This window comes from Bos javanicus, chromosome 10 (assembly GCF_032452875.1).
Source record: "Bos javanicus breed banteng chromosome 10, ARS-OSU_banteng_1.0, whole genome shotgun sequence".
Taxonomy (NCBI): Eukaryota; Metazoa; Chordata; class Mammalia; order Artiodactyla; family Bovidae; genus Bos; species Bos javanicus.
Window position 1 is genome coordinate 74,450,081 of NC_083877.1, and position 17,259 is coordinate 74,467,339.

The 17,259-nt window shown below is 34.4% G+C and overlaps 1 protein-coding gene across 1 annotated transcript in view; it reads right to left on the bottom strand.

Annotated features, from left to right (window-relative positions):
* Positions 1 to 532: 532 nt before the first annotated feature.
* Positions 533 to 17,259, bottom strand: part of KCNH5 (potassium voltage-gated channel subfamily H member 5) — a 403,337-nt gene continuing 386,610 nt past the window's right edge. Inside the window, exon 11 of the mRNA XM_061429074.1 lies at positions 533 to 10,375. Coding sequence (XP_061285058.1) covers positions 9,428 to 10,375 — 948 coding nt within the window. The 3' untranslated portion in view covers positions 533 to 9,427. The remainder of the gene's footprint in view (positions 10,376 to 17,259) is intronic.

The following is a 17,259-nucleotide window of genomic DNA, read 5'->3' on the forward strand; positions in this document are numbered from 1 at the left end:
CTCAAATAACAATCTTTATTATATATTCAGCCCTTACCTTTAATGCTTCAAGGGCTAGTGGCAGAACCATTTATGAATATTTCCCCAAAATGAAAGTACTCTATTTCCCTGTGTATTATACATTCTACCCTTATGCTTCATAGACTGGGATAAACCTATAATGTTAGGGAAATAATAACATTTTTATATATTGATAGAATGAAGAAATATTAAGAAATCTCTTAAAAATAAAATTTTCTCCAATATTCTATCTAGATTTTATTTTCTATCTTTCACAAAACAGATACATCTTCTAATTCAAGCACACTTACCACTGGGGTTTAAAATTCAGTTTCAGATATGACTCTAATTTTATCACTTCTCCCATCACTACAATTTATCAGAGTAAAGGTATTATAAAAGTTTAAAATAACATTTTAAACTAATTATTAATATCAAAAGATTTTTATTTGAACCCACTGCTTCATATGTTTGTAATGTGAAACTTTTCATTTACTAAACTAAATTCAAGACAATAATTTTCAACAAAGACTCAATTCAAACAAGTTCCATAAAATGCACATTTTATTCTGTATCATGAAAAAATATTCACATTTAAATAAAGTGGGAAAAAATGAAAGTTAATCCTCCCTGATGAAATACAGTTTATTGTGCTGAAACCCAGAATTCTTTTGGGTTAGAAACTTCCACCTGCCAATTCACTTTTTAAAAATGATTTTTTGACAACAAATCTTAAGTAAAGTGATAATCACCATAAACTTCCCAGAAATAATTAAATTTTGATCACAAGCATTCAAAACATTTTCACACATTCTCTCAGCAATCAGTAATAAGTCAATAGTACATACAAAATTTCTGCATTACACACTGCAATACCTTTAAGTAGAAAACAATGATCTATTAAACATGAATTAATTTTGAACAGAACAAACTAGTACTGCTTAGCATATTAGGTATTAAAACATCACAAGAAGTTTTTGCATTATTTCCTTGGCCAATACATAAATCAGTTGTTTCCAGTGAATTAACCTTTATAGATACAGACATTTTTAATACCCCAAATTCCCATTAGTATGGTTGCAGTGGCAAAAACATTTACAAATTTGCAAAAGTGAATTTCCATAGTAACATTAGTGTTTTAGTCAGGAATCTGCAGTATAATATACAAAACACTGCAACTAATGTAAACAAAGTCACTAGAGCATAGAATAGAACGAAATCTATAGTCTCTGATTTATCATAAATATGCACATTTTACTTTGTTTTGTCTGAGTACCAAGCACTTCTAGGAATCATTGCTTTTCCCATAAACTACAATGGACATTTAGGGTAGAAATAGATCTAAATTGGCTTCCGGTTTCAGTGCAGTAACAACCACATCGTTCTTAACATCAAATTCATGTTTTAGCTCACTTTAACTGTGAATAGAATCTAAGGAGGAAGATGACTGCTCAGTGGAAGATGGCAGTGCTGCCAATAAGATGGATGGGAACAAGACATCAAGACGTTTTTACCCTCTTTGAAAAAGAACACTGAGAATCATAACATGAAAACATTTCTGAAGAGATCAAAAACCAATCTTTGCCACTATTTTTATAAATATGGAATATTTTAAATAATCTTGATTTTAAATGAAAGCACATTGGGCTTTTTTTTTTAATAAACTGGCAATGCATGACTATGATACATTGTTATTAAATACCTAGGTCTATCGAAATATCTTTGATATGAATTTCAAAATGAATCTTGATCATGATTTTGCATAGTTGGCTAGCTGTTCTTCCTTTTTACCTCAATCACGGTCTCATCTAGGATCCTTCCCATCATACTTTGGTTGGAAAAAGTTGAAGAGCAAATGAGGGATTCATGATACAAACATCTCTGTGACCTAAGTATTCTTTATGTTGCCCTAATCACAAAGTCCAGTTTCCCAATAGAGAGCCTGACTGTGGAAGGAAGACGTTAAATTTCATGTCATTGAAGAGGATTTAGCAGAGAAAGATAAATTATTTGGTAGTGAATGACTTCATTTAGTTACTATGGATACTCAATATGGTTTATTTATGCATCAGTGTAGATATTTTCAGCTTGATTGGGCTCATCATTCAGCAGTCAGTGCATATGCATAAATGAGACAGTGATCAGATCCTCTTGGTTTTACTTCATGAAGAACCCAAGCAGCTAGGTACTTATAGGCCTCGGCTTCTCGGTTACAGCTAGAGGTTCTAAACGCAATTGATGGGGGAGCACTCATTTATATATGTATTAAAGCTATGGCACTCGAAGAACTTTCACATCACTTCCTGTGTTTCATTAAAGGTTCAACGATGCTTTTCGACAACATAAATCATCTATAAATAAATAAACATCTAAAAGCATCACACAGAGGAAAACACATTAAGAGGAAGGAACTGTTATTCCCACTCCTCTTTTTTTATTTCCTCAGTTATAACTCTGGCCCAGTTGCACTTTTAGGTCAACTATTCCTTGAACAAATATATTTAGATGTAGCACAAGTCATGGCCTTATTTCTATAGTAACACAGTGATAATGTAAAAGCCAGCGATGAAGTGAGCCGACTATAAAAGCTTTATGCAGTGTCATCGGGGCCCTCCCCAGTTGTTATGAAAAAGGTAGACTGATCTTTGCTATGGTTACCTCTCACTGTATTATCATCAAAGTGAAAACAAGATGGTTTGGGCCGAGGGTCCCAGAGTATAATGTAATACCTTGCTTTTCCTCCTTATACCAAAACATTAGCTTAAAAACATTTCAAAGGATAGAATAAATAAATCACATGAAGAAAATTAACATTTTTTTCATTAGAGGAAACTATTTAAACTCTCTGAAGTAAATAAACTTACAAAAAGTTAATTCAATTTGGAAATAATACAAATTGCTATTCTAAGCTGAAATAGTTCATTTGGATAATGCGTTTAGTAGTGGTTTGGCCAAGAAGCCAACAGTGGTATAATTAAAAAAAGAAAAGATCTGCATAATACACTTAGAACTCAGTGGGTCAAAATAAATTTTAAAAATAAAATATCCTATAGTCTCATTCAAATACCAATAATAAAAAATAAGAGAGATTATAGGCAAAGAAATTGAATATTTCTTGTTTTTCTTGAATATCATACATTACCTCTTTATGTTAAAATAAAGTTGGAAAAGGAAATATTAATACTAGTGACCACACTTGCTTCTTACTTATAACCACATTTGGCAACTTACCTCTACTGATATCTGTCAATTGTGGGGAGAAATAACAGAAAAGTTCATTATTAGGATGAGGCACTCTGTGCTTGCAACAGTTATGCGTTCAATCTCTGTCATTTATTCTAATCTACTATGGAAAATTTAAAAACTACATTTATATCATAGAGTGAAGTTTTAAAAATTTTAATTTTAGGAAACTTTTAAAGTACGTGTCTTGAAATATTTGAAATTTGTGGTTGGACTAGATAGCCCTTGCAATGACAATAGTTTGTAAAATAAAGTTTTCTCTCCAGGGTCTGCCTGCCTGTGTTAAAATCTCAATAGCTATGCTATCCTGACAAGCTTCCTCATCTACTCCACAGCCATGTATACATGATGATTAATGAAAGATTCAGACTTAGCTACCCCTTCTCATTGAGAAGGCTGCACATATTTACACAGAGCAGTCGATAAATGTAAAGCAATGTACACCATTAAAACTAAGGGAAGTCAAAAAAAGAAAAAAATTCTACATAAACTCACAAAAGTTGATCTGATTGTACCTGTAATCTTTGCCAAAGACCACGCTTACATCTCCATGCACTAAACTGCAATCTCCATTACATTCTTCGTAGATTTGTTCCAAATATGAAAATGCAAATCCTGATCTGCACTCCTGTGAAATCATGCAGTCTGGCACGACTATCCTACTTAAAACCTTACTCTATTTTTCTTCTGATCCTGTAGTCCCCCATGTATAACTTCTTGGTATGTTTTCTCAGACCAAGATGAGAAGAATTTTCCTATAATGTAAAATTAATATATATCAGCCCTCTAAAAAATAATAAACGTCATGCCATACTTGGAAGAGTCTTTATTACTGAAGTTGCTAACAACATTTAGGAAGTACCAGTTTACACTGAGAGCAAGCTGATTGAAACCATTTATTCACATATGCAGATACATATGTAATAAGACTGTGATTTGGAATGCCACAGGCCCATCACTGTAGATAAACATATGTTACTGCCCACTTAGCAAATAACTCATAAGGATTACAATGCATAGCAAAACGTCATGGTCAGTGATGATCTATCTATCTATCCCCTTAAACCTTCTCTAATACTCCTTGAAAGTTTCAGACATTTATAACTATTCTTTCTTTAACTTGAGATATTGTGTCTGTTTTCAAAATAACACCAAATTCCTAACTTTTAATAGCAATTTTTAAATTCCGATTTGATGGAAAGATTAGAAAATCCAATAAGAGATCTAAATACCTCTTGTAGTACATTAAAACTTCCCCTTTGTTTCTTCGTGCTTTTGCTGTTTTCTTTGCTCAAAGGGTCATAGCAAACGTAATACAGCAGGTTTGAGTGTATCTCTTAGCTTGCAGGACTGTCTTTGCAGAATGAACAATCATTAAGAAAATGAATCTCATTTTTGAAAGTAAATTTTTACATACTATAAGTAGCTTCTTTGAGTTATCGATATCACTAATCATAAATTATAACTTTAAAAAATTAAAACACTCTCATTAGGATACAACATGAGTAGTTCTCTAATGTAATTCAAATGGTTTTCCTTTTTTAAAACCGTTCTTTTTCCAATTCAAGATACACATTGAAAAACTGGTCATTGGAAAGGATTCTTTCATAGTTAAAAATTTTGGTATAAGAGCATCTACCTATGTGCAGCCACTATCTGGAGTTAAGTCATTATTTTCATACAAAAGGTTGAGGATGAAATATACCTTGAATACTCAATTTGTTTATATTTTCTCACAAAATTGAGACTTTCTGCTGAGCTATATGATTAAATAGAATAAGAAAAATCATAATATTTATATATGACTTTTTCTCTTATTTCTCTCTTCTTTTCTAAAAGTTCTTCATTCTTTTCATGTTTGATTAGTAGCTATATATCCCCAGATAATTTTCAAATCTTATGTTCACATGTCAGTGACTTATGTCTTTTGCCATCACTGTCTGACCAGAGAAGTCTTCTCTAAAACCTAGAATATTTAGAAAATGCATCTTGGCTGGTCTTCTATGAAAAAAAACAAAACAAAACAAAATGATAATTTGTCTTTAGTGTTATTTTCATCAAAGAGGAAGATGATTTTCCACTGACCTAACATCATCTTGATATAAGAAGAGGATAGTTCTTATCTTATGAATTACTGATTGGGAAACTGAAGCCCAGCTACACTAAAAAACAGCTAACCTGCCCATAGTTACTGTGATTATGACAAAGACACAGATTCTGAATCCAAGACAGAGCTCAGATATCCATCCTAGGATTGAATTCTAGTTTTCCAAAAAGTTGTTCTTTCTTCTCTCCCTTTCCATCTAGACCACAAGAGAAACACTCTTATACATAACAAAGTATGAAACTCAACATTCACGTGATTACAAATATTCCTATTTTAAAGTTATCCATGTATGGTATGTACATTCTAGACAAACTTTCTGATTACCTACATGAAATTTTGGAAAGGAGACATAGGATTACTTAAAAGATAACAATTTTACAAGATAGTAGCATTTATTAGGGATATGACAAATAATTTCACTAGTATCAGCCACTGCACACTTCATAAACAATCGTTGCTCTGAAGACTAATTTAAAAATAAAGCTTTCTAGAAGAATTTAGTTATTTAAAATAGAACAAGTGAACCAAATCTCCTTAAAGTTAAGGACAGAAAACAGATTTTCATTTAGGCTCCAATAAGATTAGCTTTCAAAATGCACTTTATTTAGTGGTCATAATTAATATTCCTATTAAAGTGCTGGGTACTCTGGGAATATATATTTGTTCTTAAGAACAATTTAAAACCCCAAACTTTCTAAATCTCTTGCTCTGATCTACAAAATTTTTTTTTAACTGAATACTTAGGACATCTGTGTTGCTATTGTTGTTCAGTTAGTAAGTCATGCCCAACTCTTTGCGACCCCATAGATCAGAGCCAGAGAATTAGAAAGGACATCTGTACTGCTATACTTAATGTAAGATGAAACCTGTGTCATAATCAAAAAATTTCCATTTTAACAATGAAGTCTGTGTCTCTATTCAATATCTATGCCCGGACCATTCTAAAGACTGTTTATGTCAATGTGGTACATGAACTGCTTTGAAATTGTCATCTGCCTTTTGTGTTCCTATTTGCCTTTATCATAAGCTCCTCTATTTACTAGATCAATGTAGTGCAATAATATCCTAATACAGACTGATAAAACTTGTCATCCTGATATGCAGCTCACATTTTTTTGTTTGACTTCTGCTATCATGTTGCAACCACCTGTCCAGGGTACAGCATCTGATCTTATACATTATTATAAAAGAATATTGAAGATGTGTAAGGTGCTTTGGAAAATGTTCCAATTTTAAATACATATCTATTTACTCCTATTATTACATTGTTCAGAAAGATAATAATAAAAATTTTATTCTGGATGCACCAAGAGCATCTATACAGCGTAAGAATGAAACATGCAGTCCTCTGGTCCCCTTAGAGAGAACCTACTGTCTATGTGCTGGTTGAGGCAACACAGAACATGATTGTATCATTATTGGACATATTAAAGTAAGCGATCACCCTTTACCCAAGTCTGAGTAAGTTTGACTGGAAAGAGTTGTGGAATCTGGGAACCTATAAGATTACTCTATATACAAGGTTTGCTGAACACATGCATTTCTGCTGAAAACAGCAGAGTGTATTCAGCACCACATCATGTCATGCACACAGGAACAGGGTGGCTGGAAAGAATACTGTGATAACTGCACCATAAATAAGCAACTGATACTCTTCCCTCCTTTGTACTAAAGTAGTTTTAAGCCATATATTTCTTTTCCCAATACATGAACATCAATATTGTAGGTCAATTAGATGAAGTCACAGTTAGAACACAGTAAATATTAGCAACGCTAATAAGCAAAGGCATGGATTGCCAACTACAAACCACTCTGATGTTTCAGTTACTCATACTTTTACACCAACCGCTATTTCTGAAGCACGTGGCTAAAGTTAAACTAACCATTTCTGTACTCAGATTATTTTTTACCACTCACTTTTGAAAGCTTAGGCAAGTTTGTCTCAGACATGGTTAAATAGAAAATACCCTGAAATTCAATAAATATCAGAGGTCAAAGAAAAGTACCATCCTCATCATGAAAGCAGTGGAGTCCCACTTGCAACGTTGATTTCTTACACCATGATTACTTCATTGCCCTGTGCCTATGGTAGGTAGTTATTGTAGCATAGCATGAAGACGTGCTACCCTGAAAGCTTCCATTATGAGTAATGGAAGTTATGGGCACAAAAATAGGAAAATGGAACCCATGGCACATAACATCTGTCCTGAAATTCCTGGATTAAAGAGGCACATCTTGTGGGCATGCGAAGAAGCTCTAATAGAAATTCTAAAATATCAACTGTTTTTACAAATCACTTTGCTTTATACTTCTCCAGGCGGATGGTCGTAACTTGTCTTTTAGTTCTGTTGTGTTTGTTTGGGGATCCTGGGAGACAGTTTAAAAAGCTCATAAAAATGGGTACAATACATCAAAATATCTCTTGATTTTGTTATCACCTCGTGTATGTTAATATATATGTACAGATGGTCCAATAATATACAAACTACTGTTATATATTTTCAACTCAATGCAAACATTAACTGCCCTGCTTCCACTATTAAATGTCATTCATGCACCAATTTAAAAGTATGCCTCTCTGATCAACTTTATAAAATAAACTTTAGTCAAAAGAAATAAACTTTCCTAAGTTCTTACAAATGAATGTGCATTTTATTCTCAATACATAGCATTTGAGAGTGTAGCTATACACGATCTTCTGTTACTTTTTTTTTAAATTGATAATAGGCACTTTCTAAGAAGAGGATTTGTGGCCCAAAAGACTCTGAAATTTGGTCTTTAGTACCCTCCTTTCATAAGCAGATCTGCCTGAGCCTCAATTGTATCAACTCAGCAGAAGTCCAGCAATAGAACCGTGTGCAAAAAAAGCTTTAGAAAATTGTAACTAGAATAATATTATAGAAAAGCAGTTGTCTGAGTTGAACAACTTAACATCTACTTTTTAGTGTTGTTTTTTTTTTTCCTAACCACATTTCATGTAGTACCTCTACAAGCAGTAAGAATCGGGTGTGAGCAATTCTGTATCTGTGCTTCATTCTTTCTAAGTCACAAATATGCTACAAAACTTATCTTTTTATATTCTTTTTTATTTTATGTTATTCTAGTTAAATTTTGTATATGTTAAATATTGTTTGCTTGGTTTTCTTTTGCTAAGAACCTTTCAAGTTCACCTTTGAGCAAGTTAAAAATAAAATTTAGAACATTCATCACCTTTGGAAAATCAGCATCTCTAACATAAATGGTTAAAAAGACCCTTTTACCCTGTGGTGCAGTATTTCTATAATAATATACACGATATTAATAGTTCAGTATTTATGGGGTTGAAAAACATGAGCTTATAAGATGGTGGCTGTTATCCAAGATGAAGGGAGTAGGGATATCCTTACATAAGAGTTAATGATTACTATCTAAGTAAATGTTGAACAAGGAGAGGTACAGTTGAGCAAAAATGCAATTCATGCACAAACCCGAGTAGTAAGTTCCATATCCCACGTCGATGTCTGACTGAGGCAACAAAACAGTTATTTCAACGGAGCAAATACTGCCTGTTGTGGAAAATAGCCTAATACTATGTTACAGAAAAATATCCTATGGAATGAAATCATAAAATGGCACTAATAGTCTAAAAGGTTGAATGATTCCTTGGTGTTAATTTATAATTTTAACTTAACAGAAGAGTGAGGAAATGACAGATCAGTATACTCAGCCTGAGATCAAATTTGTCATGGCAACATTGGCAGGTTGGACCCTGATTCTTCAACTATTACACTGCCTTGGTTAACAAAAATCATACTTTTAAAAATTACAGAATAGAGATTATAAATAAATGTAAATTGTGCATGCAGTCAACTGCATAATATACAAGCAATGTCTACTTTTTAATAATTATCTTCTTTGGCAGGCCAGAATCCAGCTGGACATGCAATATTTACACATCAAAATCCATATTGTGTTCATCATATTGAAAGCAAGTGAAAATATATATATATATATATGTATATACTGTATATATACACATATGTATATAGATGTATATACTGTTTTTAATATATTAACAAATATATATGTATATATATATTAAAAGTGGATTTCATCTTTGTCAGATTCAGGTGACTCAGGCCTTGAAACACTAAAAATATCCTGACAGGGTATTTGAGGAGGTACTTGGAGAGGCATTTGGGATTTTGGAGAAGAGATTGGGGGTGCACTTTTCTCTGAGAGTATTTTTAAGATTTCTGCCACCTGCTTCTCCAGGGCAGTCATTCTGCAGCTTAGCAGCTGAATGTCCTCTTTGAGTTCATGTTTGACTTCCTGCAGTGTGGTCTGTAAGGCCTGCTCGGGGATGGGATAAAAGGGGTGTTTGGCATCAGCCTGGATGGGGCTGTGCTCTAATGGGCTTCGTGCCTCCCCAGCCTTATCCAAACGAAGGTCACTTTTTGTAATCCCACTGTCACAGGAATCCGTTTTCCTTAATGGGTTTTTGGTGACACTGTTCTCTGAGTCACTGCCCTTGGGGTCCTCGGACAATAGCCCCATCGACTCAGCTTTAGTGACGTTATTCCAGTCTTCCTTCTTCTCCTCATGGGTTCCCATATTATTCTTGAGTCGCAGCCACCCTTTCCCATTTCCATTCTTCATTCTTATGGGGCTGTTGACTTTGAGACATTTGGGGTCAGCGCCACCACTGGGCTTGAGTTCCATGGCATCGCGGTTGTTTTGCTTGAGGGACTCGCTGGTTTTCACGTAGGCCAGAGACGTCTGAATGGGTGTGATCTGCGACACGGTGACCACACTGGTGCCGGTGATGGGCGCTCCATTCTGTAAGGAGCGGCTTTCTACCTGCAGCTGGTTCCGCTCGGGGTCACTCTGCGTTGACCCCTGATTCCGCAGCTCCTTCTGCTGCTTGAATTTCTGGAAGAGCTTTCTTACCGGATGGTCCACGGGGATGCTGAGGGTGACCTCATTCTTTTGCCTGAGGCGCTCCTCCTCTTCTTTCTTCACATCACTGATTTTGCGGAAAATGATCTGTGGAGGGGCAGAAAGATTAAAAACTTGACTATAGAAACAGATGACTTAATACTTGTGTGACAAGATACCAGGTGTATTCTGTTTTCCAAAGGAAACTCTTGAAGATAGGGCAAGCAAGACCATTTCTGAAGGGAAAAATAGTCTAGTGCCAGTTAACAGGTACAGTACACTTGAAATTAGACATAGAAACACTGACTAAGCTTGCTCAGCTCATTTTGTCCCACTTCCTTGCATATCAGAGGGGGAATGTAGTTAAGAAACAACTAAATAGAGCTATTTGCTTTCTTGTTCACATTCCCACTTCACAGAAAATAGACAAATACATAAATATAAACATCTATTAATATGTTAGTATATATGTATATTCATACATGTATACATGCATGTGCAAGAAATCATATTTATCTCTTTGCAATATATCACTATTTCCTGTAAGTTTTTCTTTTTTCTTTTTGATCATATTAATATGATTCAAACCCCTTCTTAATGCCATCCTCTGTTTAGAGGTCAAATAATAAGAGTTCTAAGCTATAAAAATACTGAAAATTTAGGCAGTCTACCGACATAGCACTGTGAGTTGGATAGAAGGAGGGATTAAATTTATTTATGTGGCTCTGAGGCTAGAACAAGGATTTATATATAGAAGCTTCGGGAAGGTAAATACCAGGTCAGTATACAAACTTTATTTCAAACTACTATGCATTAACTGATTACACTGCCTCAAAAACTCATGAAACTCACACCACTGAAATATTCGAACAGAAATAAGAACGTTGTCCATGTAATACTTTCACTGAGTAGGAGGCTAGACTCTTCAAATTCCAATATTTTAAAAATTCAAATGTAAAGTTAAATACATAGTACATGCAGGATTAGATGAGCACTCACAAATATAAGTAAGCATAGATTTTATTAAAAATGTATTTTGAAAATAATATTGTGAAGTTACAACTCCATCAAGAAAAATATAAAAGACTGACTATGTAAGAAATTATTACCACTTATATTATCAGAGTTAGAGGTGAATTTGGAAAGTGCAAGATTTTTTACTCTAAAGAACAAAATAACTACAGATGAGGGTTATAAGGAATATTCACAAGGGAGTTACATTAGTGTGCTTTCAGAATCAGATAATTTTATGATGCTAGCAAAATTACTTGCCTCTATCACCCTCTCTTATTAAGCTGTTGGTTGGATTAGAACTACATGTGAAGTATATAGTCTCTCTCATGTAATAGACTCTCAGAATACGTTGATTATCTCCCTTGAACTCTCATAAAACACTTTCTGTTTGAAACCATTTTCATCACCTCTGTCTCCGTATAGTCATTGATCTTATGCTAGAACCAATACTAGTGATGATCACTGTAAACAGAGAAGTCAGGGAGAGGAGAGGCAATTCTCCCTATAAAAGCACATTTTCTAAATTGATATTGATGCACTAAATATAGCTTATCAAGAAGTAATAATTTATATTTTAAAATAAATATTCTCTAAATTCAGTAACTGTCTATAAAGACCAGCATATTTTCCCTTCTCTACTAGTACACGAAATAGATCTTTTTGAAAAATGTAATTCTAATCTCTTTAGTCTGACATCAAAGCTCCAGCAGTTTAATAAGAAGTCTTTCAAAGGGTTGACATATTTCTCATGCTTCCTAGGTAAATAAGGCTTGTTCTAAACTTCAAGATATTAACACTTTTTGAGACCAGACAAATCTAAACATGGAAATGAAGATACTCTATTCCTGGATCATTCCCTTTCGTTGTAAATGCAGTTACTTTGATTCTATGAACTGACATAAAGGCACTAATGTAAACGGTGGGTCACATCCTTCTTCCCACTGGACTCCAGCCTGGTTTGTTTTTAACTGTAGTTACTTAGACTTGGAAAGACATAGCCTTGGTGAGGGGAGGTAACTGAGATTACCCTTCACATTTTGGGGGTGGGGAAATGCATCTATGTCAAATGAACAGTGGAGGAGGGCAAGGCTTGGTGCACAGGGATGTCAGATAAAATACAACACATCCATGCAATATTTAGGACACACTAAAAAATCATACAGTATTTATCTGAATGGGATAAATTTATACTGCCATGTGAGGTTCACAGATGAAAGATGTGGGGTTCCTGGAGACTGAGAATCTGTGGGCATCTTAGGCCATACTTTAAATTTTCAATACAATGGCTAATAATTGCTTATAATTATTGTGTGCTTACCAAATTTGGGATGCTTTGTGATTTAAGGATGTAATATGCCCAAGTAAAACATCAGTTTAAAAAAATAAGCCTTCTTTCTCCAGTTTCCCTTACCAGCCAGGCCCTCTCCATCAACCAAAAACCAACAAAGGCCTTTGACACAGCTACCACTAAGTGGAGAACAAAGACTCCTAATGGCATACTACTGAGTACAAGGGGAGTTCTGTGACAGGGCCAGGCTGCCACTCTGCATCAAGGGACAAATAAAATAGAACTGGGTTGGCATATTTTGTCACCAAAAAGATGTAAAAGGAAATGAGAAAAAGAAAGAATGAGGTTTTGTATATGAAAAACAGAATCCGAAGAATTCATACTTGGATTTAATCAACTATTTAGCATAAACAGATTGTAAGTCAAAGCTCACTTTAAAAAAAAAAACAAACAACTTTTAAATTGAATGGAGTTTCCTGAATGAGACTAAATTTATCTATTTTGACTGTAGAACAGAAATTATGACTTTTTCAAAAATGCTTATCAAAAATACTTATTAAAAAAGAGGTCACTTCTACAAGTGTATTATCTCATTTAACTGTCATTACTCCTCTATGAGATAGGTCCTATTATTCTCATGTTACAGAAAAGCAGACTGAAGCAAAAAAGTTTAAATGGTTTGTAGTAAGTCACACAGCTAGTAAATGGCCAGGGTACAAATCCATGGAGTCAGATCCCAAACAGTTAACCATTACAGTCTAATGCAGTTCTTCAGGATAACTGTGACAGCACCTCCTGTACCTGTGAAAACCCAGACAGGTGAGTGGATGAAGTAGGGAGTGATGCAGCAGTTTAACATCCAAAAGGCAACCCTTCACAGAGCATTTGCCATGACGAACCATCCCTCAAAGTGGTGAAATTAATAAACAATTGAAGCTCTGTGCTTGTTGAATAAGTAGAGTTGACAAACACTTGCTGAGTAGAATCAAGTTCAAGTTTTTGACCCACAGATCAATCTTTAAAGAACCTGAGTAAGAATCCTTGAACTGTAAGAATAGAATAACATCCATTAAGAATGTATTTTCTGGCTGATGACAAAGCAAAACTTTCCTAATGCGAGGTATGAGAATATAGGCCCTGAAAATTTAAAAAAAAATTACAGAGGTGTCACAACCAGTTGGCCTATGTCTTATGTGCAAAGCCTGATAGACTTTGCTATAACTTATAAAAAATGTGTTATACAACAAATAAGAAAATAAAGTCACCATATTTCAAAAACATTAAATGTAGTAACATTAAATATAATAAATGCTCAGAGTTTGAAGATAATTTTATGACTCTAAACCCCAACTTTCAATAACAACATGTTTTTATTACAAAGAAGACATTTCATCATAAAAAATAGGATGAAAATTATTCTACATTACCATTACAAGCATGAATATTCTCATATAAATTATCTCAGTCCATGCTGAATCTTTCCTTCTAAAGAAGTGCTTCTTACCTTTAACGTTTTAATCATGTAGAATAAAATGGTTTAAATTCATAAGGAAGAGAAAGATTGATAATTTTTAGTTAGTTAAACCTTCAAAACAGTGTGTTTTTATTTTAGATTAAAATAATCTGCAGGCTACTTTTTGGCATTGAAAGAATCTTCAAATAATAAGAGTTTTCATTATCCAATTGATTCTTACATTGGCAATGTGTCATACAGAAAGTAAAAAATTTCCTATTAATTCAATAATTCAATACATAAGCTATATACATTAATTCTGCCAAATGATAACATAAAATTATGATTATTTTCCCTTAGAAAACAAAGATTTAAAAGCAAAATCCCCCAAAACATTATTTTAAAAAATAATTAAAGGATCTGAGTGAAGTTCAGAGGAGATCAACTTATATTAGAATTAAATCGTGTAAAGAAACAACTTGGATTAAAATAAGTCAGCTTTTAAAAATGCAATATTTGCTTTTTTCTTTAGGAACCTTGAGCAAGAGGTTCCTACAACCTCTTGCACCATGGCAAGTCAAATTGCTAATAAACACTAAAAAATTAAGGACAGAATTAGAAAAGAAAAATCACAAATCAGACTATGATTAGAGCCACACATTTATTGGTAGAATGCACAATAGCCTGTACTGTTTCTATGAGTAAAAGGGTTTATTTCATTTAAGCTTTTCTTCTCCTTGCTTCATTATGTTCTGTGGAGCCCATGCTGGAAGGTTTAATTTATTTAAATGATAAAAGCTTCTTAAACTTGACAGGGAACATGGCCAACTGAGCTTTCCACTTCAAAAGTAGGACATTTGATAATAAAAAGGGATATCAAAATTGAATAATTTAAATGTGTACTGAACTTTGAAATCCAATAAAAGCAAGGGGAAAAAAGGGTTAGAATCATTTATTTAATGACATGGATTTAGTATTATGCAATTTGGAGGATAGAGGTATACTCTCTGAAATGGCTCATCACTTCCCAGATCTGTGAATCTACAGAATTGACTAGGAATTTATAGCTACTTATACAATCAAACACCAGCTCCAGATTATCTGACTCTCTTTAAGGACTTAGTTGTTTTGGTGCTTTGGTTCCTTTTACTGTTTCTATGAACTTAGTCACTAATTCTAACTCTAGTCTTTTCAACCATTCCAACCTGAACTAATACAACAAAGAAGCACTTAGCAATCACTATTGCGTGTATATCAGATGCTATAAACTTTTTTTAACAAAGGCCACAGTGACAGATCTGGGGCAGGTGACCATGTGTGACTGAAGGATAACAATGATACACCATACTCTGATTTGAAATATGGCTGCCTTGCTTCATTCAACCATTCATAGGCTCTTCCAGGGCAAGGAATGTGTTATAGATCTAGTTCAGCCCTGTAGGTCCTAAATGAGCTTTGAGGAATTAATTAATTAAGTGATTAATACAAAGAAAAAGGAAGGAAGGGAGGTGAGTAGAAAGGAAAAAATAAGGAAATGAGAGAAAAAGAAAATTGTTTGATTTTGTTAATGTGTTGGGAAATGCCTAATACGAATAGATGTAGTTAATAAGATGCAAATGCAGGACATTCTCAGAGAAGGCAATGGTACCCCACTCCAATACTCTTGCCTGGAAAATCCCATGGACTGAGGAGCCTGGTGGGCTGCAGTCCATGGGGTCACTAAAGTCGGACATGACTGAGCGACTTCACTTTCACTTTTCACTTTCATGCATTGGAGAAGGAAATGGCAACCCACTCCAGTGTTCTTGCCTGGAGAATCCCAGGGACGGGGAGCCTGGTGGCTGCCGTCTACGGGGGTCGCACAGAGTTGGAGACGACTGAAGTGACTTAGCAGCAGCAGCAGCAACAGCAGGACATTCTAGACTTAACTGATATAATTATGCATTTCTATTACTAACGTTTTTTCATTAAAAAAATATAAAAGCAGGAAGCCGAAGTCTTCAAAACCAAGAATATAGCTAATCCAAGGTAAAGCTGGCAAAGTTTAGACTCAGTCTCAAATATTGCAATAATCCATGATTTGTCTTCCCTGTCTCAGTTTCTACCTTTATTTCCCTTTATTCCATTCTTTACTATTATATATCAAACATGATAGTGTCCCACACACAAAAATCACAGAGTAAAATCAAAGCTCTTTAATGCAGTCAGCAAGCCTACAGTGGTTCGTTAACCTTCTTTTCCAACTTCTGTTTTCCTTCACTCTCACTTGACCTTCACACACCAGCTACTGAATCAATTCGAGATTTAGAATCTAACACTGCACATAGTGTTCTCTCTCCTCCTCCTCACCTGCTGGGGAGCTCCCACTTATCCTTTAATCCTCAGCTCACTCTGCTCGTCTTTATGAGTCAGGACCAGCTAAACAATGTGCTTTTTTTTTTTTTTTTTTTAGTTGCTCAGTCATGTCCAACTCTGTGACCCTATTGGCTGTAGCCCACCAGGCTCCTCTGTCCATGGGGATTCTCCAGGCAAGAATATTGGAGTGGGTTTTCATGCCTTCCTCCAGGGGATCAAGCCAGGGATTGAACCCAGGTCTCCTGCACTACAGGCATATTCTTTACCATCTGAGCCACCAGGGAAGCCCGGCTATACAATATGTAGGGCCAAATACAACATAAAAATTCAGGGCCTCTAATATCATACTTAATGGTAAAATACTGAAAGCTCTTTCAAGAGTTCAGGAAAGAAACAGGTACATACCATCTTGCCACTCCTATTCATCACGGTGCTAAAGCTAGTAGTCACGGAAATTGTCAAGAAAATGAAATAAAAGACATCCAGAATGAAGAAGAATTAAAACCATCTCTATTTGGAGATGACATGATTAGGTACACAGAAAATCCTAAGGAATCCACTACAATTGTGCATGCATGCACACATACACAAACATACAGACAAAAAAAATAGTAGAGCTAATAAAGGACTTCAGCAAAAATGCAGGATACAAAATCAATAAAAAGTTAGTTGTATTTCTATACTAGTAATGAATGATCTAAAAATAAAACTAAGAAAATAATGTCAGAAGACAACATCAAAGAAAATAGAATATTTAGGAAAAATTTTAACAAAAGAAACACAGGACTTATATACAAAAACTATAAAACATTGTTCAAATAAATTAAAGATCCAAATCAATAGATATTCATGTTTATAAACTGAAAGACTAAATATTGTTAG